Genomic DNA, 24,502 nt, shown 5'->3' with positions numbered 1-24,502 from the left:
CTTAAACCCGGTTCTCCACTCTTCCCTGCTCTGCTTCCCTGGGCACTACATTTCCCAGGCACCCTCGCTCCCTGGTTTCCCGGAGGCAATAGTGAAAAATCCACGGGTGGGCAGGAAGAGAGGTGAAACTTCCCCCTCTTCCCCTTTTCTTGCAGTGTCCCTGGCAGTGACTGTACATTCTTTGCCTTCTGGCTTTAGGACTCGGTAGCACTACTTGCTCCTGCTGCCTCTTCCACCTGAGGGGTAGTAGCACTTCTTGCTCTTGCTAATCTCTGGATTGACTCACCATCCCTTTTGGTTTCTTAGCCTCAATTCCCTCGCTCATGAAACCAATTCCCTGTGCTGCTTCTACTTGAAGATCCAGTTATATCTGTTTCCCCAGTTACACTATGACTGATGGAAGTACAGCTTTGAGGATTACTAGAAATTCTCGATCACAAAAAAACACACCACACCTTGATTTTACCATTAAAAGAATGATCAGGCCCAGCCGGTGTGGCTCAGCGGTTGAGCATTGACCTAGGATCCAGGAGATCTCGGTTCGATTTCTGGTCACGGCACATGCCCGGGTTGCAGGCTCGATCCCCAGCAGGGGGTATGCAGGAGGCAGCCGATCAAAGACTCTCTCATCATTGATGTTTCTCTCTCTCCCTCTCCCTTCCTCTCTCTGAAATCAATAAATTTTTTTTTTAAATAAAAAAGAATGATCAGGAATTAGGTTTCCCATTAGCCAATCTATTTATACCCCACAGCTGTTATGATTTATGGGAGAAAAAGTGAAACTGATAATTCTATAAACTGAAATTTTTGCTTCTGAAGAATGAAACAGAGAGAAACAAGACGGCGGCGCAGGTAACAGCTGCACCCGCCGCCTCCCTCAACCACATCAAAATTACAACTAAAATACAGAACCACCATCACTCAGAACCTCCTGAAATCTGGCTGAACAGAAGCCCCACAACCAGGGAACTGAAGAAGCAACGAGACCGGTAAGAGAGGCGGAGACGCGGGCGGATCGGGGCTGAATTAGAGACTCGCCGCGGGCCCCACACCAGGTGCCGCAGTTTAAACCCGGGAGGGAATCTCGGCGGTGGGGGTTTCCTGGAGGAGGGAGGGGTCCCAGCCCCACAGCAGGCCCCCAGCTCAGGGCTCCAGGTTAGGGAAGAGACATCCCCACAACTCCGGGCTCTGAAACCTGCGGGGACTGTCCCTGAGGGTCCCGGAGGCTGCGGGAGCCCCGGCAGCTCCTCTAAAGGGCCCGGCACGGACTCACTCGGACGCTCCCTCTGAGCCCAGCGCCGGGAGCAGCCGGAAAGGACCCGGGACACTCGGGGAGGAAATAACCTGCCTGAGATCCGGCAGGGGAGGGGCGGCTTCCTCCCAGGCAGAAGGGCTGGCAGAGGCCATGGCTCCTTTGGCGAGTCCTCCCCGCACACAGCGGCAGGCAGGCGCCATATTTGAGTCGCCAGCACCTGACTCGCACCTTTGGCCCCGCCCCGTGACTCCCGGAGGCCCCGCCCTCCCCACCTGCAGCTCATCCAGGCCATTTCCAGTGGCTTTTCTGTGCAAGTGGCCTCTCAAGCCTCATGCTTAGGACTTTCCTAAAATCCCTCAAACAAGCAGCAGCGGGCCCCATACGGCTTGATAAGCGGCCCCAGGCCTGGCACTAGCGGCAGCCTGCATTGGTTCATGGCTTGGCCTCTCCTGGATACCTCCAAGCCCAGCACAAGTAGTAGCCAACTATGGTTTGCTGTGTAGCTCATGCTGGATGGCCCTGGGCAAGGCACTGGCACAGGCTGACTTTGCACCTCCCAGGAGGCCCCAGAGACAATGCACCTGGTGGTCAGACTCGGCCACGCTAGATTACAACCCTACCACATCCACGAGTGATACTCAAGGGGCGCACTTGGTGAACACCAAAGCTCCACTGAAGTAAATCCTGATCCATAGGGGTGTCTCCAGCACAGCAGCTCTTTGGCTGTAGTTGCAGCTGGTCCTCACAGCCGATTGGCCGGGGTGTCAATTCCTCCTAGGGACACTAACAGCAACCAAGGCTCAACTACAACAGGACAGTGCACACAGCCCACACAGGGAAGCACCTAGAAGGCCCAGCTCAGGAGACTGGGGAGGCTGAGCCACTGGACCCTATAGGACACCTACTACACAAAGCCACTCTACAAATTCCAGGAGACACAGCAGCTCTACCTAATACATAGAAACAAACACCTGGAAGCAGCCATAATGTGGAGGCAAAGAAACATGTCACAAAGGAAAGAACAGAAGAAATCTCTAGAAAAGGAACTGAATAAAATAGACCCAAGCAAGCTAACAGATAGAGTTCAGAATTTTGTTTATAAGGATGTTTAAGCAGACTATTAGGGAAATAACTGAGAAAATCAATAACATAATAAAGTACCAATTTGAAACGAAAGCTACAGGAACTGAAATAAAAGATAATTTACATGAAATCAACAGTAGAGTAGAGGATGCTGAGAATCAAATCAGCAATTTGGAACATGAGAAAACAAAAAACACCTAACCAGAAGAGCAAAAAGAATCCAGAAATATGAGAATAGTATAAGGAGCCTCTGGGACAACTTCAAGAGGCCCAACATTTGTATTATTGGGGTGTCAAAAGGGGAAGAAAGAGACCAAGAAATTGAAAACCTACTTGAAAAAATAATCACAGAAAACTTCCTCTACCTGGGGAAAGAAATAGACTTACAAGTCCAGGAAGCACAGAGGGTCCCAAACAAGAGGAACCCAAAGAGGCCCACACCAAGACACATCATAATTAAAATGCCAAAGGTTAAAGACAAAGAGGGAATCTTAAAAGCAGCAAGAGAAAAGCAGTTAGTTACCTACAAGGGAGAACCCATATGACTGTCAGCTGATTTCTCAACAGAAACCTTGCAGGCCAGAAGGGAGTGGCAAGAAATATTCAAAGTGATGAAAAACATGGAACTACAACCAAGATTGCTCTACACAGCAAAGCTATTATTTAGAACTGAAGGTCAGATAAAGAGCTTCACAGATAAGAAAAAGCTAAAGGAGTTCATCACCACCAAACCAGCACTACAGGAAATGTTGAAGGGTCTCCTTTAAAAAGAAGCTAATGAACAAAAGAATCTGACAAACTAAATAGATCCAGAGACACTGATGCATGCAGCAAACAATCATATTTCAGAGGAAAGAGGGAAGGGGGGTGGAGGGTGGGAAGAGATTAACCAAAGAAGTTATATGCATATATGCAAAACCCATGGACACAGACAATGACGGGGTAAAGGCCTGGGGAGGGGCTGGGAGTGATGTGGAGGGGGTCAATTGGGGGGGGGAACTGGGACACCTGTAATACTCTCAACAATAAAGATAAATAAAAAAATTTTAAAAATAATAATAAACAAACAAAAGAATGAAACAAAGTTTAACAAGATCCAAATACTGTACTTGATAGGAATAGAACCAATTCTCAGAAATCTGATTTAAATCCTAGGTTGATTTAGCTAGGTAATATTTTAGGCAGTTTTACAATTTTATGCAGCTTCCTGAGTTTTTGTTATTTCATGGTTTTTCAAGTAAGAAAGTCACTACAGTGTGGGAGATGCCTCAGGAATTGGTATTCAATCTGTTCTTTATCATCTTTATAGTGTAAAATGTTATAATAGCCGATACTCAAATTAACAGAAGTTCTACAGGCTTAAAGAATTGCATTCTGTAAATCAAGAAATGTTAACTAAAGCTGAAGAGTAAAAAACTAAACAACTGCAAACAGAGAACCTGAAAACTGAGTGGATAGGGATAATTTAGAGAGTAACAAAGGTCTGGGAAATCAGAGAGCTAGGAATTGGAGTGATAACTGTTTTATAGTGAAAACGAGGGAAAGCTGGGAACACAACTTAGCTAATGAATATGAACTGAATATGTATTTCTGGGTTTGTTCCTCAAGGTTCATAAACAAAAACATTTACATCAAAAAGTGTTTCTTTTTCATTTTAATTAAAACAAAATGGTTCTAACAAGATGAAATTTGGTTGCTAATTTCTATCACACAAAAGGACAGATCTCCAAACCATTTTGTTAATTGGAGAAATGATATTCTGACTGTTGGCCTCACATATCATTCTGAACTGTTTAACAACTGGATATAACAAATGAGCAAACAATTTTCAGCATTTTCTTTTAAATTTTTTTTGGCTGCATTTTGTAGATTTCATAACCTGGGACCATATCACTTAAATGAAGTAAGCCTGCTGAAACCATTCGAGAACCTGTAAACTTTCCAGTGTAGCTTTCTCGTCGTTTGTTAACCCCTGGAGCAGTGTTTGGTCTTGCAAAGTGTTTTAACAGATCATGGCTATCATCTGGGCTCTTTTCTAAAAGTCTTGCTCTTGATTTCACTTTTTCAAGATGCTGAAATGAGGTCACAGGTAAATCCTCAAATCTCTCCGAACAATCCTAAATATTAAAATAAAAGATCGAGTTGGTGAATTAGGCTTCTTAAAAGTATAATTTAAATTTATAAGGACCAAAGTTTGTAATATCAACAGTTAAAGACCAAAAATGAGAGCAGCAAATGTTTTATAGGTAAATTCAGACCCTATACCCAATGCCTCCCATTAGAAACTACTATAGAAAACATGCTTTAAAAAACAACTACTGTTTCAAAGGACCTGTTAGTTCAAAAGAGATTGAAGATACAAAGCTTGAAACCAGATAAATTTAGGGAAGTTGTCCTCAGGGGTCAGACTCCTACACAAAGCTGAACAGCCCGTTCTAAAATCCTCCTCCTCCAAAATACGTCTTCCCCAACCCCAAGTATAAATTATGAACTCTTATATTTTAGTTTTTACATTCTCTAAACTTTCATTTCTTAAAAGTTAATACACATCTTTAATACACACAAAAAGAGCTCAGCATCTAAGAATATGGTTATAATGTTTATATTAAAATAATAAAAAATTTTGTGTATATTTTGAGAGTAAACAAATAAAACATTCAAGAAAATAACTAAAAGATATACACCAAAATAATTTTCAAAAATGGTGGCTGTGTTAGGGTGGTGGGATTATGGGCTTTTTGTTTTCCTTTTCTCTTTGAATTTTTTATAATATGACTATATTTTAGAATAATTAACAAATACCCATAAGAGGATATGGAGCTATTAGTCATTCTCAAATTAATATAAAATAGTTTCCTCTGCAGTTTGAGCAGCTTGTCTCAACACTTCAGAGAGATGGTCACACCAAAGGAATGGGCTGCTTTCATTTGGAGAGAAAGTGAAAAAGTGGATTATTAGAATTGGAGTTTTGGGGGAGGTTTGGTAGGACTAAGAAGAATTAGACAGCAATAAAGAGATTTACAAAATAGGTGGTATTAAGAGTCTAAAGACAAATTCTACCTACTTTACATTTTTGCCTGGGTTTGCAGAGGGCAAAGAAACATTCTCCCTCTTCCCTTTCATGTACATGGAACAATTAGGTAGGCCACATTATTAAGGGAATTTCTGCTACACTGGTGAGTTACATATATTAACTTGTGCTTCACAGTAGATGTAAGTGATTGTTAGAGTGCCAGTGAAAGTGCATGGAGACCCACTCCACTGGTTATTTTTCTGGATGCTCCTACAGCTCAGTTTCTTAGTCTTCTGTTTTGATTCCTTTAGGAGATTCTTGGATTTTAGAGAATCAGATGAGCCAGTCATTCTCATGATCTGAAAAATTTCCTCTTACCATAAAACTCTCTGTTGCCAATGTCACTAGAGAGAAAAGTTTAGGTACCGATGGTTTAAAAGAGGGAAATAAAGATAACTCTATCTCCCTTGACCACTCTTAGAACAAGGATTCTGAGACCCTATGTAATCTCGTAACATATAACATAAATACAATTTCTTGTTTTGTTTGAAAGTGATATTAAGTGATTCCATTTGACTAAAGAAACTTCAAAAAGTCCCTTTTCCAAAGACTATTACATCTTCTTCCTGTACCCTGTGCACACACACTCTCACTCATTTGATACTAAATTACTGAACTTAGATAGAAAAGAGAAATCCATAGTTGAGAGTATAAGCTATATGAATTTTTACCCTGCTACTAATTTGCTTTACTAAAACTAAATATTTGCTTTACTATGGAAAATCAATTTACTATGAAAATGAACTATTCTGAAGTTATATCTGTTATCTCATTCAAAGATAGAATCAAATTACCATTTGATAGAATTAATTATCATTTTAGAATGTATGAGTTTCTCAGTTGTAGGTCATGCCTGTTTATATGTACAAACATATAAGAGCAGTGGTCAAGAAAATTAAAATATGTCCCTTCCATTCCTAGAATAGTTTGTATAAAGTCTAGTAGCAGATTTGCCTTCCCGTTTTATGTAATATTAAAAATAGATTTGAATTTTCAAGTTTGTCAGCACATAATATAGCAGTGGGGGCGTGGTAAAAGAAGTTAAATTAAAATTTTGCAGTGCATAATCCTATTGTAAATTTTGCATACCCTAATGCTTAGCAGAGTAACTGGCACATACTGAAACAGGTGTTTAGTGACCTGAAAAAAAAATTTTTATACTTATATCTTCATGAAAAGAAAATCCCAGCTGTTCCCACAGTCTACAGCCACTGCCAATGGTTGTACTGGTTGTGCCTGTATAGCAGCCCCTGGCTCAGGGTGAGCTGGGGCTGAAATCCAGCCAGTTTCCCATAGACCTGGCTGTGTGCTCTGGCTCCAGGCTAGGTCAGCCTGCAGAATCTTCCCAGAGGGAAGGGTGCTTTTTTCTGATTCATACTCCAGAGGGGATGCCCTTTATTTATTTTATACAAAGGTACTCAGTGTGTTAACAGTCCCCTGATTTTGTGACTGCATTTTGAATCAGGTGAGGTGATATTTGAATGTCAGAAGAATTTTAATTTACACATCTTGGGGCAATGAAGGTTACACACATACTTGCACGCAGATATATGTCCTAAAGTAGATTATTTACAGAACTTAGCAAAATACGGAGGTAAAAGACAGCAAAACATGATTACGTGTACAGTTCTTCTGGCAGTCCAATGAAGCAAAGTCCTCGGAACAGATTTCCTTAGTGCTGCGGCGGGCGGTGTGGTTGGTAGCACCTTAACTATCTTAGGCGACTTTTTTTGTTTGTTGGTGTGCTCTTTTTCTTTTCGGACTCTGGACTTCGGATTTTCCCTCTTTAATACCTCTGGGAAGAGGGATGGCTTAGAGTTTTTCCCAGCTTCCACAACTTTGTATTTAAATGATTGCGATTCATGGACCTTGGCACATTTTTCATTGAAAATTTCACTTGGTTTTATATAAAGAGCTTGTATTTCTTTTTCGTAATGTGCAAACGTTACTGACTGTTGCTTTTTGTTGTTGTTGTTATGTCCTTTCAGTCTCTGACAAAACTGGTCTAATTTCGAGCTCTCCGCGGCCTCCGCGCTGAAGTGAGCGCGCGCGCTGCTCTGCCTGGGAGGGGGCAAGGCCTTGGGCGGCTCGCGGGCCTCCGACGTCCTGCAGGAAGGGCTTCCAGGCCAGGGCGGCAACCCCGCTTCGGGTTTGTCCTGTGCCATCAGTTTATAGATATTATGCTCCTTTTTTTCAAGCGACTTCATTTTCAGCGTGCTTTCAAAGCAAACATTTGCTTGAGGGACTTTTGATTTACCACTCCAACTATGTATGGCTTGAATCTCTGTCTTAAAATCAAAATTTTCTGCTTGAGGAAGCTTCATGAAACCATGTTGTTCTCTTTGTTTCTTAAGCACTATAGCTGTACGTCCATCTGATGACTTCTTTAATGGAACTGCTTGGGTGTTTCTGTTGGAAGAAGGTTGTACTTTAATTAAATTCAGTGTTTCCTGTTCTGTAATTATTGATGTATTTTCTTTAATATTCTGTAAGGGAAAATACTCCTTTTCTTTCTTTCCAGTTAATTCTGCTTCTACAACTCTATCCTCAGGAACCTTTTGTACAGTGGCTTGATGAACAATATTTGAATATTTATTTTGCTTTTCTGAATGTTCCTCCATAAACTGATTTTGATCTCTGAAAGATAAATCTGGCTTTATACATTTTAACGATGTGGAACTAGACTTAATCAAATTTATATGGCTGCTGATTCCCTCTACTTGCCTTTCAATCATTACTCCTGATTTTGAAAGTTTTTCAATAAAAAGTATCTGGAGGTATTTGCTTAAATCAGCTTTTAGATTTAATAGTTCATCATTTTGTGATAAAGCTATAAGACAGTTTTGTAGAGATTTATTTAAAGGATATTTCATGTTTATTTCAAGCCTTCTACCAAAACTCCCCTTTGAAATATCTTGTCCTAACTCGTGAAAAGATACCGAAGCACTTCTAGTCCTTAAAAAAGATATGTTTGAGTGGGTAGATTCAGTCTCTTTAAATAAACTGCTTTCTGAAAGGTTTTTTAGGAAATAGTTTTGAAGAACTTCATTTAAAAAAGATCTCAGCCTTATTTCCAAATGTTTATCTATGAAATGATGATTAAAATTATTTACAAAAGATATGGTTTCTTTTACAATTTCTGAATATTTCTCCAGAAAAACATTTTGCCCTTTTGGTTCTGCTTTCTCATTCATCAAATACAGGTTTTGACAGATTTTTGGTAAGTCCTCTTTGGTGATATGTCCTGATTCTGAAAGTCTTTCTACAAGGTAATGCTGGATATGTTTACTTAATTCAGATTTAAAATTTTTTATTTCTGACTCTGAGAGTGCTTCTAGAAATACCCGCAGCTTTGGATTCAAACAAGGTTTTCTGTTTAATTTGTCTGCTTTTTCAAAATTATCTTTGATTTCTTCAAGGTCTTCTGCATTATTTAGAAAAGGATGTTGAATTAGTCTTTCTAATTCTTTTTCTGGTTGTCTTCTCTTTTCAGACTGATTATATTTTAAAAAAACATTAAGTATGTTTTTGAAAAAGGATTTTAACATTATTACATCTGGCTCATTAAGTTTACCCAATAACAAGTTACTTAAATTTTCTAAGGTAGAACTGAGATCATTTTCTTCTCCATCAAGCTTCTGACCACTACTTGGCAAATCTGTTTTTTTATCTGGTGTTGACTGATATTTTGAATCTTGTGGGGATGTATTTTGGCTTTTATCTATAAATTCGACTCTATTAAAAAAAGAAGTGGATTCTTTGGGAATGATGGCTATATTCTGCTTTGAAAGAGAGTATGTTTTGCTTTTGATTTCTGAGTAATCCTCTGTGGAGTCCTTTGGCTTTTCTTCAGCAAAGGCTGTCTCTGTATCCAGCAAAGAACTCTTCTGGTATTCTTGACCTAATTCTATCACTTTGATGATCCCAGATTCTAAAAGATTATCTACAGGAAGTGTTTGTATTATCTGGCTTATAGCAGACTTGGCCTCTGGCAATTCTATTTCATTATAGTTTTCTTCATAGTGAACTAGAATATTTGAAGAAAAATTCTCCCAAGCTGTGGGTAATTGATTCTGCCAGTTCATCTCTGACTCACTTGATCCTTCCACACCCATCTCCAGCTTGGAGAAGATTGGGGCCGTGAATATTTGCTTTAAAACATAATCATGTGCGATGTCACTGAAACCTGATTCAGAGCTAGACAGTTTACTTTCTAAATGTTTCTTTTTGAAACTACTCTTTTTTTTTATTGGAAAAGTTATCTCACCAGCCTCTAAGCATTTTTCAGAGACAAGCGCTCTTTCTCCCTCTGGAGAATTTCCTGGCCCATCTTCTGAAAGTGAAACTCCAGGAATATCTTTAATTATTGGATTTACAAGTGACTTTGAATTCAAAATGTCTTCTTTTGAAAGCCAGCTATTTAAATCATGGATTTTTTCAAGTATTTTGTCTTCCAAACTACTTGATGATTTGTCATGAACACTCAGAAGTGGAGAATTATGACTTTCCCCTCTTGCTTCGGTGTCCATAGGAATTCCTGGTTTAGAAAATAATTTCTCTAAGTGGTCTTGAAGATTGTTACTTAAAACTGACTTGAGCACCACTGATTGTTTTAAGTGTTCTTCGTGGGGAGTAAGACTTAATGATTTTGAGAGTTGACATATATTTACATTTTCAGTCAGTGATGACTCTCTTTCAAAGTTTGGTAAAGATACACTTGCTAGTCTTTCCTTTAACTGATTCGTAATATCTAAACTCTCTGTTGTGGTGACGCTAGGATCACAGGCTAGGTTATCCTCGGCGCCCACAGCCTCGGCGCCCACAGCGCTGGTACCGAGACCACTGGGCCAGTTTTCATCAGTAGGTCTTGGAGCTTTCGAATGTGTCAGGTAAGGAGGATCTTGGTCTTCATGCTCTATAACCTCTGCATTTAAACTGTTTCTATATTTGGGCCGATCCTGGTTGTTCCTTTTGCTGACTGACATTTTGTTGTTTATATCCCTTAGGAAAGGATCAAAACTGTTCTTGGTGTTGAAATTCTGTAAAATTTAAAAAAAAGTAAGGCATTCTGTAACATTTATTTTGAATTTATAGTACACTTTCTAGCTAAGTCTGTGAGCAACCTGTCAATTTATCTACTCATCCTCCCACCTTCTACAATGAGAAAACTAACTTTAGTTATTTTTAAAATATTTGAAATTTGAATGCAAGTTTTTCAAATTCCTAACTCTGATACTATTTTGTGTCCAAGAGCATTTTGCCACCTGGAATATTTGTAAATATTTAAAAGGCACTCACAAATAGTTCTTTTATGGATTCAATTTCCGGTGTTAGCTGCATTTGCTTAAACAATGGTTAACATCAGGATCTAAGTCCTATCCATATAAATATTTACCATTTTAGTACCAATTTAGGAAATTAAAAAAAAAAAAAAAGCAAAGTAGTGTATGTCCCAGTGAAAGGATCAAAAATATTCTTTAAAGGCTGACTTGGGAGCATATATCATCTGCCTCTAAGTCTAAGAATTTCAACAATGATGAGTTCCACTTAACCCTTAGCACATCAGAGTAAAATCTGGCTTTTTGATGAATACTACATATGCCTCAGAAATGGTTCAGAGACAGCAGTACAGAAAATTCTTAATTACAGTGAAATTTCAGTGAGACCCTATAGGCAGTTTTGTAGCTCTGGATCGGACTATTCTGTCACTGAAACAGCCTTCAAAATGAAGCCTCTCATTCAAACCCTTTGTTCACACCACTTCCACACTATCCAATTAAAAAAGCAAAATGTGAAATAATCAGCCTAGAATTTGTTCTAGTTTACTTCACCTTACTAGTTCAAGTTTCATTTTAATGGATACAATTCATTATAACTGGTTTTCAAATGCTAGTTGATACCACGTGACAGCACAAGAATCCCCTTGGGTTTTTGAGAAGTACAGATTCCTAGGCTCCGTCTCTAGGCTGAGATTCATTAGGTCAGAGGTGGGACCTGGGAATATGTATCTTTAAAAGATAGCTGGGTGTTTCTAATGAGTATTTCGGTTTTGGAGCCATTGAATTACATAATGTATTATGGAAGCCTAGTATTTAAGAATAATCGGTATTGGGATAGAATAACTCAGCACTCACCTGATATTTTGGTTTGAATTCTTTGTAGTCTGGTTTCAAAGCTGGTACCATGTGTTCTTTTTGTGAAAAAGCCACCTTATAAAAAGAGAAGTTTTAATTTTAGACTGCTTGTAATGAAAGAATATTTCCCAAGTTTCTCACAACTACTATACTTTTTTCCAATTATCAAAATAAATCTGTATATACAGAGAATCAGACATATATAATCTTAGCTTCCTTGATACTGTAATTATTCTATTGAATTTGTAAAATCAAAATGATGCACAGCAACTTCAAGGATAAACAAAAGTAGAAAACAGAACAAATTGTAATCTAATTTTAAAAGGTTGTGAAATACTTTCAATAACAAGTGGTATGTGATAATACTGAAATCACATTCTTAGTGATTCTCAGGACACAGAAAATGAAACCTTTTTAAAAATCTTTTTCATCATTCATAGAAGGAAACTGATAGACAATGTCCATTGGTTTACATACCAAGAAATATTTTAAATATATTTCTTAAAGCCTTACAGATAACCATTAGAAAAATAAAAAGTAATGTCTAATAACCCTGAGAAAAATTATAGAGGGAAGATTTAAAATATTATAAATGCTTTAAAATCACTCATCTTTCCAAGTGTCATATCAACACACTTTACCTGAAGTTGATAAATTGAAAAATCAAATAGAATTTCACCTACATAACTTAAAACTATAGTATAAACTTACTGAAAGAGCTATAAAGCAAACTGCTAAAAGTAGTCACCTTGGCGAAGCGAAACTGGTAGTGCGGTTACGGGTGGGGAAGGGTAACTTTCACTGCATTTTATACCGTTCTGTGCAGAGACTTCTGCAGGGCTGTGCAGATATAGTTTTAATTTTTTAAGAGGCTTATAAATGTAAAAAATAATAAAAGGAATTCTTAATAGGGCATTGATTAAATCACTGTTGTACAGGCTCACAATGAGAGACAGTAAAATTTAGTGGTTTATAACACAGACTCCAGAGCCAGTCTGCCCATGTTTAAAACCCAGATTTACCACTTGATAGCTAGGTGTCCTTAGACAATCGATTAGCCCCTCTATCCATAATTTCCCCACATATAAAGTAGATATAGTAATAATATATACCTCATAGGATTGTTGTGAGGATTTAGTGAGTTAATATATTAAGGCACTAATATAGTAGCTTTCAATAACAGTATTGGCTATTATTAAAATAAAACCATTTTAGCCATTAAAGTAATAAAGTAGATATATAGGCTGTATAACACAATGTGATATTGAGTGAAAAATTAAGATGTAGGACAGTATGGCTAGTTGATCATGATAAGCAATCTGGAAAAATGTTGGTGGCATACAGGAAAAGTCTTTTTGCAAAACTGACTCAAGTGGAATAAGAAAATTTGAATAGACAATATTTTTTTAAATTTGTAAATAATTAAAATACATGACTATGCATTTGTCAAAATCCATTGAACTGTATTTCACAAAGAGTAAACATTAATGTATGTAAACTCAAACCAAAACAATAAAAAACAGGATGTTGGGAATCAAGAAATAATGCAGACAGTGACAAATGAACCTAACTGTATTACAAATGTAAGATATAACCACACTGAAAGCAGTAGGAGAAGAAAGGAAATGACCTTGGTAACTGGATGTTTTGACTGGAAATTTTAAGGCTAAAGATAAAATGAACCATGTACATAAAAAGTGTACTCTAGTAGGTAAATTTGTTCTTTGTGGGTATAGTACAAGTTAGTAATTCTGAAACTGCTTTGCATATATATTGGGGTGAATGATAAGATCCATATATATCTGGATCTTATCACTCACTATCCATAAATAAATAAATGGATAGTGAATGATAAGATGCAGATTTCTCACTGTTGGAGAGACAAGTTACATACAGACAAACAAGAAAGGAAAGCTAGAATAAACTCTGTGATACAGGAACAGAATCAGAAACAGCAATATAAACTCACATTTAGCTAAATATATAAAGAGGTGGTTATATACAGAAATGACAAAATGGGGGTATATGGGAGTATTAGTAGAATCATGCATACTTGTCCTTTTGCAATTGGCTTATTTCACTTAGCACAATGTTCTTGAAGTTTATCCATATTGTAACATGTGACAGGATTCTTTCTTTTTAAAGGCTGCATAGTATTCCACTGTCTGTATATACCACATTTTCTTTATCCATTCACCTGTTAATAGACATTTGGGTTGCTTTTACCTCTTGGCTATTGTGAGTAATGCTGCAATAAACACTGGTGTGCAAATATCTCTTTGGGATCCTGCTTTGAATTATTTTGGATATATACCCAGAGATGGGATTGCTGGATCATATGGTAACTCTATTTTTAATTCTTAAGAGAGCTCCATGCTGCTTTCATAGCAGCTGCACAATATTATATTCCCAACAATGCACAAGAGTTCAAGTTTCTCCACATTCTTGCAAACATCTGTCTTTTTTGGGGGGGGGGGGGGTAAAAGATATTCTGACCCGTATACAGTGATATCTCATTGTGGTTTTGATTTGCATTTCTCTGATAATTAGTGATGGTAAGCATCTTTTTATATACTTGTTGGCTATTTGTACATCTTCTTTGGAGAATTATCTATTCAAGTCCTCAGTCCACTTTTAAAATTGTATTTGTTTTTATGTTGTTGAGTTATAGAAGTTTATTATACATTCTGGATATTAACTTTTTATCAGATATATGATTTGCAAATATTTTCCACCCACAGTGTAGGTTGCCTTTTCACTCTGTTGACTGTTTCCTTTGATGTTCAAAAGTTTTTAAGTTTGATGTAATCTCACTTGCTATTTTTACAATTGGTTTTAAATGCTCTACAATGTAGGCCTCTCAAGCCACACCCAGATAAGGGCTTTGCTAATTTTCTCATGACAAGAGATAAGATAGTAGTGCCAAAATTATGCTCCACTTGCCTTTAGAGTGGAAATACCATATAGTATTGACTTCATACAGAAAATCCTATCATTTAAACAATGTATTTTACACATTTAGAAATTCTACTCATTCTCTTATTTAATTTTATTTTTAAAATATTCCTTATTTATCTTATTTTTTAAAATATATATATCGTTATTGTTGAAAGTATTACAGATGTCCCTCTTTCCCCCCCATTGACCCCCTCCTTATTTTTTCTATGAATTTGTCATTAATTAATTAACAAGCATTAGGAGCACCTACTATAAACCAGGTATTCTTCAAAATTGCTCCCTTCTCCCTTCATTCCTTGCCTCAATGATGGGGTAACATTTAAATGTAACCAGCATTAAACATAATATATCTATTTAACTTTAAAGACAACACATTTTATGATGTTTGCTTTAGAAATAAAATACTTCATAAATAAAGAAATGTATTTGCTCATATAACTAGGAGATCTGGTTCCAGGGACTCAATGTGACCAAGTCACTATCTCTCCAGCTCTTTGTTCCTCTCTCTGTGTTGTCTTTCTTAGATATTCTCTCTCTTGGTAGAAAAGTGAGCACTGTTAGCTCTTGAAATAAAAAACTAAAGATTTCTTAATATTCTTACACCAAATTATATGATCATCCTTGCAACCACAGAGACAGTGTTAGGTTTGCCAGCTACAAGTATTGGAGCTGGGGCAGGGGTGATATCTTCAAGAGGGGATACTGACAGACAAAAATGTTAACTATATGGACAATTAATAAATAGTGTTGAGACAAATGTCTATCCATTTCAGCAAAAGTATCAGTATATTCTTAACCTTATACAAAAAATAAATATGCATTAAACGGATAAACATAAATTTAAAAGTATATACAAGAAAAGTAGGAAAACGCTGATATAATCTTGGGGAGGGAAACCCTTCTAAACAAGATATAAACTAACATACAAAGGAAAAGGTGCCAGATTTTACAACATAAACATTGAAAATTTCTATAAGGCCCCCAAAGATGTTAAAAAACATAGATAAAAAACATCATAGACAACAAAGTAGTTATTCAAAATATATAAAGCCCTCTCACACATAAATGAACACAACTCAATTTGTAAATATGGGAAGAGATTATAAACAGTCAAATAACAAACACAAATGGATAATTAGCACATGAAAATTGTTCACTCATTAATAATCAGGAAATGCACATGAAAATATCAATGAAATATCATTTTATGCATCAAATTAACAAAAACTAAAATAATCAGGTTCTGGGATACTGGGTACTTTCCTACATTTTGCGTGTAAATACAAATTAGCAAATCTGGTTTAAAGGGTAATCTGGCAGTTTCTATGAGAATGAAATATGTGCATATACTTTGACCCAACAATTCTACTTCTCATATTTATTCTATAATATACTTGTAAAGGTGAAAACAGATAATGCTTACCATTTAGCAATTGACTATTATGTTCCAAGCCCTTTAAAATTCTTTGAAACAGATGGTAGTATACTCATTTTGCAGATGAGAAAACTGAAACTCAGATGGAAAATGCCCAAAGTTATAAGACCATGGAAGTGAAAGAATCTGGAGTTGAATCTAGATATTTCTGCCCGTAAAATCCAAGCTAGTTTCTCTTACCATCACCAAACACTGCTTTTCATTGGTGTGTAAAGTTAAATTCCTCATCCCTCACCACCTTTCTTGCATCCTGACCTTTGGGAAAATCTTTTAGCATCCAGTCATTGTTAGGGTTTAGATGGAAACTATTGAAGCCACATCTGGAAAGTCTTAATTTATGAAAGGGCTCTAAAAATGTGAAGAAACTACTGAAAGACTGTCACCTTAATCAGCCAAAAGTTGAAAGAGATGTTAGTCCTTTCCAATTCAGATTAGCACTCCAGAAGTTTGTCTCAAAATACTGCATTACTTTAACACACTACCTTGGTTCATTAAAAACAAAACAAACAAACAAAAAGCCCCTCTTCTTCTAATTTCTAACAGCTTCAAAGTTTATTTTATCATAGAATTCTGAAGGTTTTGTGACTTGTTTGTGAAGCAATTAGCTTAGACTTTTCGGAATTTGTTCAAGAATTCTGGTATGTCTTCAGTTTACAAACTGTTGCCATAGGAGATGGATTCTTTCAACCTTCTAAATCTGTTGATTGTATATAACCTATGTTTTATGGGATTATCTTATTTTACTTATTCAATTTACTTTTATCTGTCGTATACTGGGTTGACTACTGCCTTTAAGAAATACATTTGAGGTAAGTTTTCTTTTTCTTTATTTTTTGAAAATTCAACTCTTTATTTTGAAATAATTGTTGATTCATGTGCAGTTGTAAGAAATAACACAGAGAGCTCATATACCCTTCATCCAGTTTCCCTCAATGGTAATATCTTGTAAAGCTAGTAAAATATCATAACCAGGGTATTGATATTATAAAGTCAAGATACAGAGCTTTTCCACAAGGATCCCTAATGTCCTTTTATAGATAGTAACACCCATTTCTTTCCTGCCTCCACCCCTACTAAATGCCTGGCAACCACTAATCTGTTCTTCATTTTTATAATTTTATAATTTCAAGAATATTATGTAAATAGTCATAAAATGTATCCCATTTTGGGGTCGGCTTTTTAAACTCAGCACAACTCTCTGGAGATTCATCCACGTTGTTGTATGAAGCAATACTCTGTTCCTTTTTATTGCTGTGTATTATTCCATGATATGGATGTACCACAGTTTATTTAGCCATTCATCAACATCTGGGTTGTTTCCACTTTTGGGCTATTACGAATAAGGCTACTGTAAATATTTGTGTTCACGTTGTTTTTGTAAACATAAGACATAATTTTTCTGGGATAAATGCCCAGGAGTGCAATTGTTGAGTTACATAGCAGTTGCAATACATATAGTTTTTGTTTTTGTTTTTTTGAGAAACTGCCAAACAGTGCCAGGAGTGGCTGTACAATTTTAAATCCCCATCAATTTCTCCACATTTCAACAGTATTTGGTTTTATTACTGCTTTTTATTTTCGGCATGAGACTTAGTTCAAAGTTTGGTTTTGTTTACTTATGGATGTCCAATTGTTCCCACACCACTTGTTGAAAAAGCTATCTTAACTCCATTGAATTACTTTTACATCGTCAAAAATCATCTGGCCATATTTTTGTGAGTATATTTCTGAGATGTTTATTCTGTTTCTTTGATCTTTGTGTGTCTCTATCTTCTCTAATACCATACTTCTTGAGTCTTGATTACTGAATCTATATAGTAGACTTTAATGTCAGATAAAGTGATTCCTCCCATTTTCTTCTTTTTAAAGATTATTTTAGGTATTCTAGGGCTGTGCCTTTCTACATAGATTTTAGAATGATCTTGTCCATACTTACAAAAACCTGGAGTTTAAATAAAATTGCATTAAATCTATAGGTCAATCTAGGGGCAACTGACATCTTTAACTATATTGAGTCTTCCAATCTATGAACATGGTATGTCTCATTTTTTAGGTCTTTGATTTCTTCCATCAGCATTTTGTAATTTTTATCCTGTACATGTCTTGTTAGGTGTATAAGTATTTAATTTCTTTGACATTATTATAAATATTATTCTGTTTTAAATTTTTGTTTCTGTGTGTTGTTAGTATATGGAAATATTGATTTTTGCTGTTTGATCCTTCAACCTTGCTGGACTCACTTATTAGTTCTAGTTTTTTGTTTTTGTTTTTTTGTTTGTTTTTGTGGACTCCTTGATATTCTCTAGGTAAAAACCAATTCATCTGAAAATAGAGACAGTTGTATTTCTTCCTTTCCAATCTGTGTGTCTTTTATTTATCTATTACAATGGTTAAAACTTCCTGTACTATATTAAAAAATAGTAAGGCATACATCATTGCCTTGTTCCTGATATTGAAAGGAAAGCATTTAGTCTTTCACCATTAAATATAATGTAAGCTGGAGGGTGTTTTTTTAATAATGCAGATCTATATTTTTTTAATTTAATTTTTCAATTACAGTTGACATTCAATATTATTTAAATTAGTTTCAAGTGTACAGCATAGTGGTTAGACAATTATATAATTTATGAAGTAATCCCCCTGATATTTCAAGTACTCACCTGGCACCATACACAGTTATTACAATATTATTAACTATATTCCCTATGCTGTACTTATATCCCCATGACTATATTGTAACTACCAATCTGTACTTCTCAATGCCTTCACCTTTTCCACCCAGCCTTCCAAACCCCTTCCCATCTGGCAACCATCAGTTTGTTCTCAGCATTTATGAGTCTGTTTGTTTTGTTTGTTCATTTATTTTGTTTTTATATTCTACATATAAGTGAAATCATATGGTATTTGTCTTTGACTTATTTCACTTATAAGCTAGAGGTTTTTACAGGTGCTCTTTATCAAGATGAGAAAGTTACCTTCTAATACTAGATTTATTGAATGTTTTTATATTATGGTTAGGTGTTGAATTTTATGAAAAACATTTTTTGTCAATTGATTTGATCATACGATTTTTTTCCTTTAGTCTGTTGATAGGGTGGATTACATGGATTGATCTTCAAATGTTGAGCCAGCCTTGCATATCTGGAATAAACACCATCTATCATGGGATATAATTCTTTTTATATATTGCTGTATTGATGTGCTAATATTTTCATTTCAGATGTTGGTGCTTTGTATCTTCTCTCTTTTTACCTTTGTCAGTCTTGTTAGAGGACTATAAATTTTATTAATTATTTTGAGAAAACCAGCTTTCTTTGTTTCATTGATTTTCTCTATATTTTTCTAGTTTTCAATTTCATTGATGTCTATTTATTTTTTCTTTCTTTTTTAAATTTCACTTTTCAATTACCGTTTACATTCAATATTATTTTGTATTAGTTTCAGATGTACAACATAGTGGTTAGACAATCATATACTTTGTAAAATGTTCTTTTTTATTTCTTTTCTTCTTGGTCTGGGTTTATCTTGCTCTTCATTTTCCAAGCTCTTGAGGTGAGAGTGTAGGTGATCGATTTGAAAATGATCCTCTCCCAATGCACACATTTAGTGCTGTACTTCCTCTCAGTGCTGTTTTAACTGTGTCTTATCAATTTTGATATGTTGTATTTTTATTTTTATTCAGTTCTATGTATTTTTTATTCTATTTGAGACTTCCTCTTTGATCTAGGATTATTTAGAAATATGTTGTTTAACTTCCAAGTGCTTGGGGATTTTCCTGTTGTCTTTCTGTTATTGATTTCTAGTTTGATTCCGTGTTATGTAAATGAGACAAAGATGGCACCTGTATATTGCTGCGCCCACCCCCAGGTTGTTTACAGCAGGCTAAGACCCATTAGCCCAAAAACCTGTCAGATCCAAAACTAAATTTCATACACATCCAGTTGTTTTAGGCTTAACCAAAATAAGCAGATTTTTAGGTATTTAGAGCCAGTCTGCTTTACATACCCCATGAAACTGTGCCCAGCACATGCTATTTAGAGATAAGATAAACTCTGAGGGTATAAAGACCCCAAGTCTCTGCTGCCTGTTAGGAGTTCTCTCACCCAGAGACTCCCTGCTAGGTTGCTGAGTAAAATAAGTAGACATGCACAGCCTCATTAAATTTTATTACTAAGTTCAGAGAGGGACTCAGCTGACTATGCAGCTCACTGATACTACAGTGGTGGGAGAATCAGCGCTTTCTTCAGGAGAGGGTGAAAGATCAGCTCCCAGCTGAGCCCCACCAACGCTATCCGAGCAGGAGAATCAGGGCATCGCCTTGTTCTGCTGGGTGGAGATGGAAGACAGGCTGCCTGCTTGGTCCTATCACCACCTAATGGGAAAATCAAAGTGTATCACCTGCTCCCCAGGGGTGGCAGTGGGGGTTTGATAGAAGATCAACTTCCTGCTTATACCCACTGATACCACGTACGGGGAGAGGAGGAGAGTGGTTTTATCCATTGGTTTTTGGCTGGAGTAGGGTGCATACTGCCAAAACAAATTTCTGCTGTTAGCCCACCTTCTGGGTCCCTTGGCTACAGGGAACAGGCTTTCCTTGAGCTTTTTAATCTGTGTTTATGGAAACTTCTGGTTGTAGGCTTCTGCAGCATCCTTTTCAGAACATATGGGAGCCAATAAGGAAACTTAGAGAACTCACCACTATGTCCTCCTCAAGTCCCAAGATCCCCAGGCAGCCTACCTTTCTCTTTCCCTGTTTCAGAGACTTCCTATGCTTGTCTGTTGTGTTGTATATACATTTCTTTTAGGTGTACATTTTTTTAGCATGTACATTTTTTTCTCTTTTAGGGAAAAATAGGGCTATTTCATGTGGGCAGAACTGTTCTCATTTTAATATAAAATTTCTGAGGATTTGTAGGTTTCTTTAGCACTGCTGTTTAATTGCTCAATACTCTTATAGGAATAATGTTTACTTTAAACAGTAGTAATATCAGATTAACGATTTGTAGGATAAATCAGGGTGTCTTTACCTTAGGAATTAGAGGGAGATCTTATCTTGCTTCCTGTTCTATTGGTATATATGAGGGCTGTCCTTGCTCCTCTTTTGGTAGCCCCTGTGCCTTTCCCTAATGCCATGATAAATATCTCTTTTTCCTTTATCTCTCATTTATCTTTTCTTCTTCTGCGCATATTTTAAAGTGGTGAATTTTTTGTATACCACTTATATAAATATTGTGTGTGTTTGTGTGTTTCTAACAAAGAAATATACTCATTATTTGAAGCGTTTTAGCTGAGTTGAATACCCTCCTCCCTACCCAGGCCTTGATGCCCAGAATCTAGGTCCTTGGGGAGTCATGGAATACAGTTCCCCACATCCACAGGTGTCCTATGGCCTTGGGGGCAGGTGATCTTAGAGGGAGTGAGGAATGTAATATATCTGGGAGGAGGAAAATATATTTAGAGTATACTTGTGAGCATTTACCTAACACTACCAATACCTTCAGGGAGAAATCAAAGGTCACTTGTCAGACAGAAACTGTTAGTGGTAACAGCAATAAGACAAAACCCACATGGCAAAGAGACCAAATACAACGTCAGGTCACTCACTATTTTACACCATTGTGCCAGGTGCCAGAAATAGAAAGATGATTGACATAAATATCTTGCCCCAAGTTTATGAAGGCTGTGGTCACATAATCCATTATAAAGGATGGTATGTTGCTCTGGTGCCAAATCACCCAAGGTGCCATAGTTAATATGGAGTCAAGCCCACTCCCAAGCCAGCATCTTTGCCTATGCTGACTGTACTTTGTATATTTATCTCCTTTAGAACAATTATGTTGCTGTAATGTAATGGTTTCCTCCAAATAAGTCTTTTCCTCTATCAGGCTATAAGGTCTTTGAAGCCAAGAGCTATATTCTTTTCATCTTTGTATCCACAGTGGCTGGCACATAGTAGGTACTCATTCAAAAAGTACTTGTTGAGTACTTAGGTTCCAGGCACTGTTCCAGTTGCTGGGAAAATAAGACACAAAACTCCCAGCTCTCAAGGTGCTTGCATTCTGGTAGAGAAGATGGACAACTATGATGAAACACCTTAGTACACTGGCGCTTAGGAGATAATTTGTACTTTGCCTAGGAGTCTCTGAGTAAGTCCCTGGGAGACCCTTAGGGCTGCATATTTCTAATTAAATTTATCTCTGTGAAAGTATTTTGAGCTGGAGTAAACATAAAATCTCCATTTCTCTAGTCTGTTGATCTTACCACAATAGGAATTGTTTGAATGGTCCTGGGAATGCCACTGCTACGAGGGTTCAGTTCAATTCAGCCAACACAATACAAGGTGTATGTGCAAGGCGCTAGAAAATATATTCATATATTATCTCACTGAGTGACTCCCTTTGATTAAGAAGGCCTTTCATTACCCATATCTCACTCCCTCTGCTGCCCCAGGTCTCTGTGTCCTTAACAGGACGCTCCCAAGGCACCCTGTGCACTCTGCCAGTGCGGCTGTATTGTGATACCTGGTTTACTTTTCTGTTGGCTGCATTCACTGGTGTATTTTTAGTTACTCGAGGCTGGGTGGCAGGAGGTGGTTGATCAAATCCCAGCTCCCTTACTGTGTGACACCGTACAGCTTATCTAACCTCACTGAGCCTCAGTTTACTCATCTGCAAAATTTAAGCAATAACAATGTCTATCTTGTTGTGAGGGTTAAAAAATAATGCACATAAAAAGCCTAATGTGTGCCCATCTATAGTGTATCATTAACTGTTAACTAGGATGGGGCCTGCTATATCACAGGTATTCAAAAAAATGTCTCATGAATTAATCCCCATTTAACTTTCAGTGAATAAGGAAGAGAATGGTGCCAGGATCCAAGTCTTCTCACTTAAAACTTTATACTCCTGGTTAGAGCGTTGGCCTGTGGGCTGAAGGGTCCTGGGTTTGATTCCAGTCAAGGGCATGCACCTCAGTTGCAGGCTTGATCCCTGGCCCTTGGTAGGTCAGGGCACATGCGGGAGGCAACCCAATCGATGCATCTCTCTCACATCGATGTTTCTCTCTCCCTCCCTTCCACTCTCTCTGAAAAGCAATGGAAAAAATATCCTCGGGTGAGGAATAAAAAATAAAAAAAAATCTTGTACTCCCGCTGTAACATGATGCCTTAAAGATATGCTTTTTTTTTTTTCCCCCTTAAATAAAAGTTTAGGCCAGTAATCTTATGGGATTTTTATGCTATTTTTAGGTGCTTGAATCAGTCAGGAAGAAATACTTTGAGTACTTTGAATACTGGGACAACTGGATTGAACATTAGAATCAGTAATGTCTTGAAAATTTGAGATTGCTGTCCTTAAAGTGACTAACCCCTTTGCTTGGAGTCCAAGACATTCTTGTATCAAATTCTACCCTCTACAAAAAAGTATTGGCCTGGGGTTCCAATGTCCAGAACTGAGGAGGCAGTTAAGTCATTAAAAATTGCGAGGAAAAGCACTGATGCTTCTGTTAGGGTCTACAATCGTCTGCCTGTGTGAGCGGGCTCTGGTCACTGAGTGCGAAGTGGGAAGCAGAACAAGTTCCCCTTCTCTGCTCAGCTCAGTGCTTCCTTCCCGCCCCACCCACCCCGAGCCACACGGCCCTGCTCCGGTTCCCAAATGCTTCCTGCTGGTAGCCCGGCATGCAGACAGTTGAATCTTGAACAACTAAATTTTTTCAAAGAAAGGAATCCAATATCATTCACTTCAAGTATTAATGGGCAGTTGGGATGAGGAGAATGGCTTCTTCAAAACTGTTCACATCACAATAGATGGGCAAAGATAACCTACGCTTTCCTGGAAATATTGTGAGTTGCTTATTAAGCAACAGCTATTTTGGGGGAGGCAGAAGTAAAGAATTCAACAGTGTAGTCTGCTAAAGTTAATGTTATATTTATATTGCTTTATAATAATCAAAATATTTATTCAAAACAATGTAAAATGTTAACAATGGTTTTTAAAGTCTATATCATCTACTTACTGATTTTCCTTTTTTATTTGTGTTTAGCCATCCATAGGTCTTATCTTGCATTATCTCATCTGAAAAAATTTTTTAAAAAAATTATATAAATAAGTTGGCACTTGTCCCACTTGACAAGCATGTTCTACACACACGTCTCTAACTAATGATTGTGTAGCATAGCTATTAGGAGCGCACACTCTGGAGCCAGACTGCTTTTTCTCAAATAGCCTCTGTAACTAATGACCCATCTAACTTTAGACAAGTTATCTGGACTCTCTCAGTTTCCTCATTTGTCAAACGATGAAAATCCCCCTCCATAGGTTTGTGTGATTTGAAGGGCTGAAGTATGTAACACTGTGTGTGGAACATAATAAGCACACAATGAATGCAAACGTTATTGTTGCTATCATTACTGCTCCCTTGAATCTCTGACCCTGGGTCTGTCATTAAAAACTCCAACTGTTATTTTCAATAGTATTATTAAAATGCACACAAGTGATTAAAATTAAATGCCATCATGCTCTGTAATTTATGTACATGAAAGATTAGTCTTTTAGTCAGATTACAGT

At 37.1% G+C, this 24,502-nt stretch overlaps 1 protein-coding gene across 4 annotated transcripts in view; it reads right to left on the bottom strand.

Moving 5' to 3' along the window:
* Positions 1-3,974: 3,974 nt before the first annotated feature.
* Positions 3,975-24,502, bottom strand: part of C2CD6 (C2 calcium dependent domain containing 6) — a 60,771-nt gene continuing 40,243 nt past the window's right edge. For all 4 annotated transcript variants that reach the window (XM_081142257.1, XM_081142256.1, XM_081142255.1 and 1 more), the window contains 4 exons: positions 23,952-24,010; positions 11,546-11,620; positions 7,031-10,450; positions 3,975-4,455 (listed from right to left, as the gene is read on the bottom strand). In XM_081142257.1, coding sequence (XP_080998383.1) covers positions 4,180-4,455; positions 7,031-10,450; positions 11,546-11,620; positions 23,952-24,010 — 3,830 coding nt within the window. In that variant the 3' untranslated portion in view covers positions 3,975-4,179. The remainder of the gene's footprint in view (positions 4,456-7,030; positions 10,451-11,545; positions 11,621-23,951; positions 24,011-24,502) is intronic.

This window comes from Miniopterus schreibersii (genome assembly GCF_964146895.1).
Source record: "Miniopterus schreibersii genome assembly, chromosome: 7".
Lineage (NCBI taxonomy): Eukaryota > Metazoa > Chordata > Mammalia > Chiroptera > Miniopteridae > Miniopterus > Miniopterus schreibersii.
The sequence above is the reverse complement of the archived record's forward strand: the minus strand, read 5'-3'. Positions and strand labels throughout refer to the sequence as shown.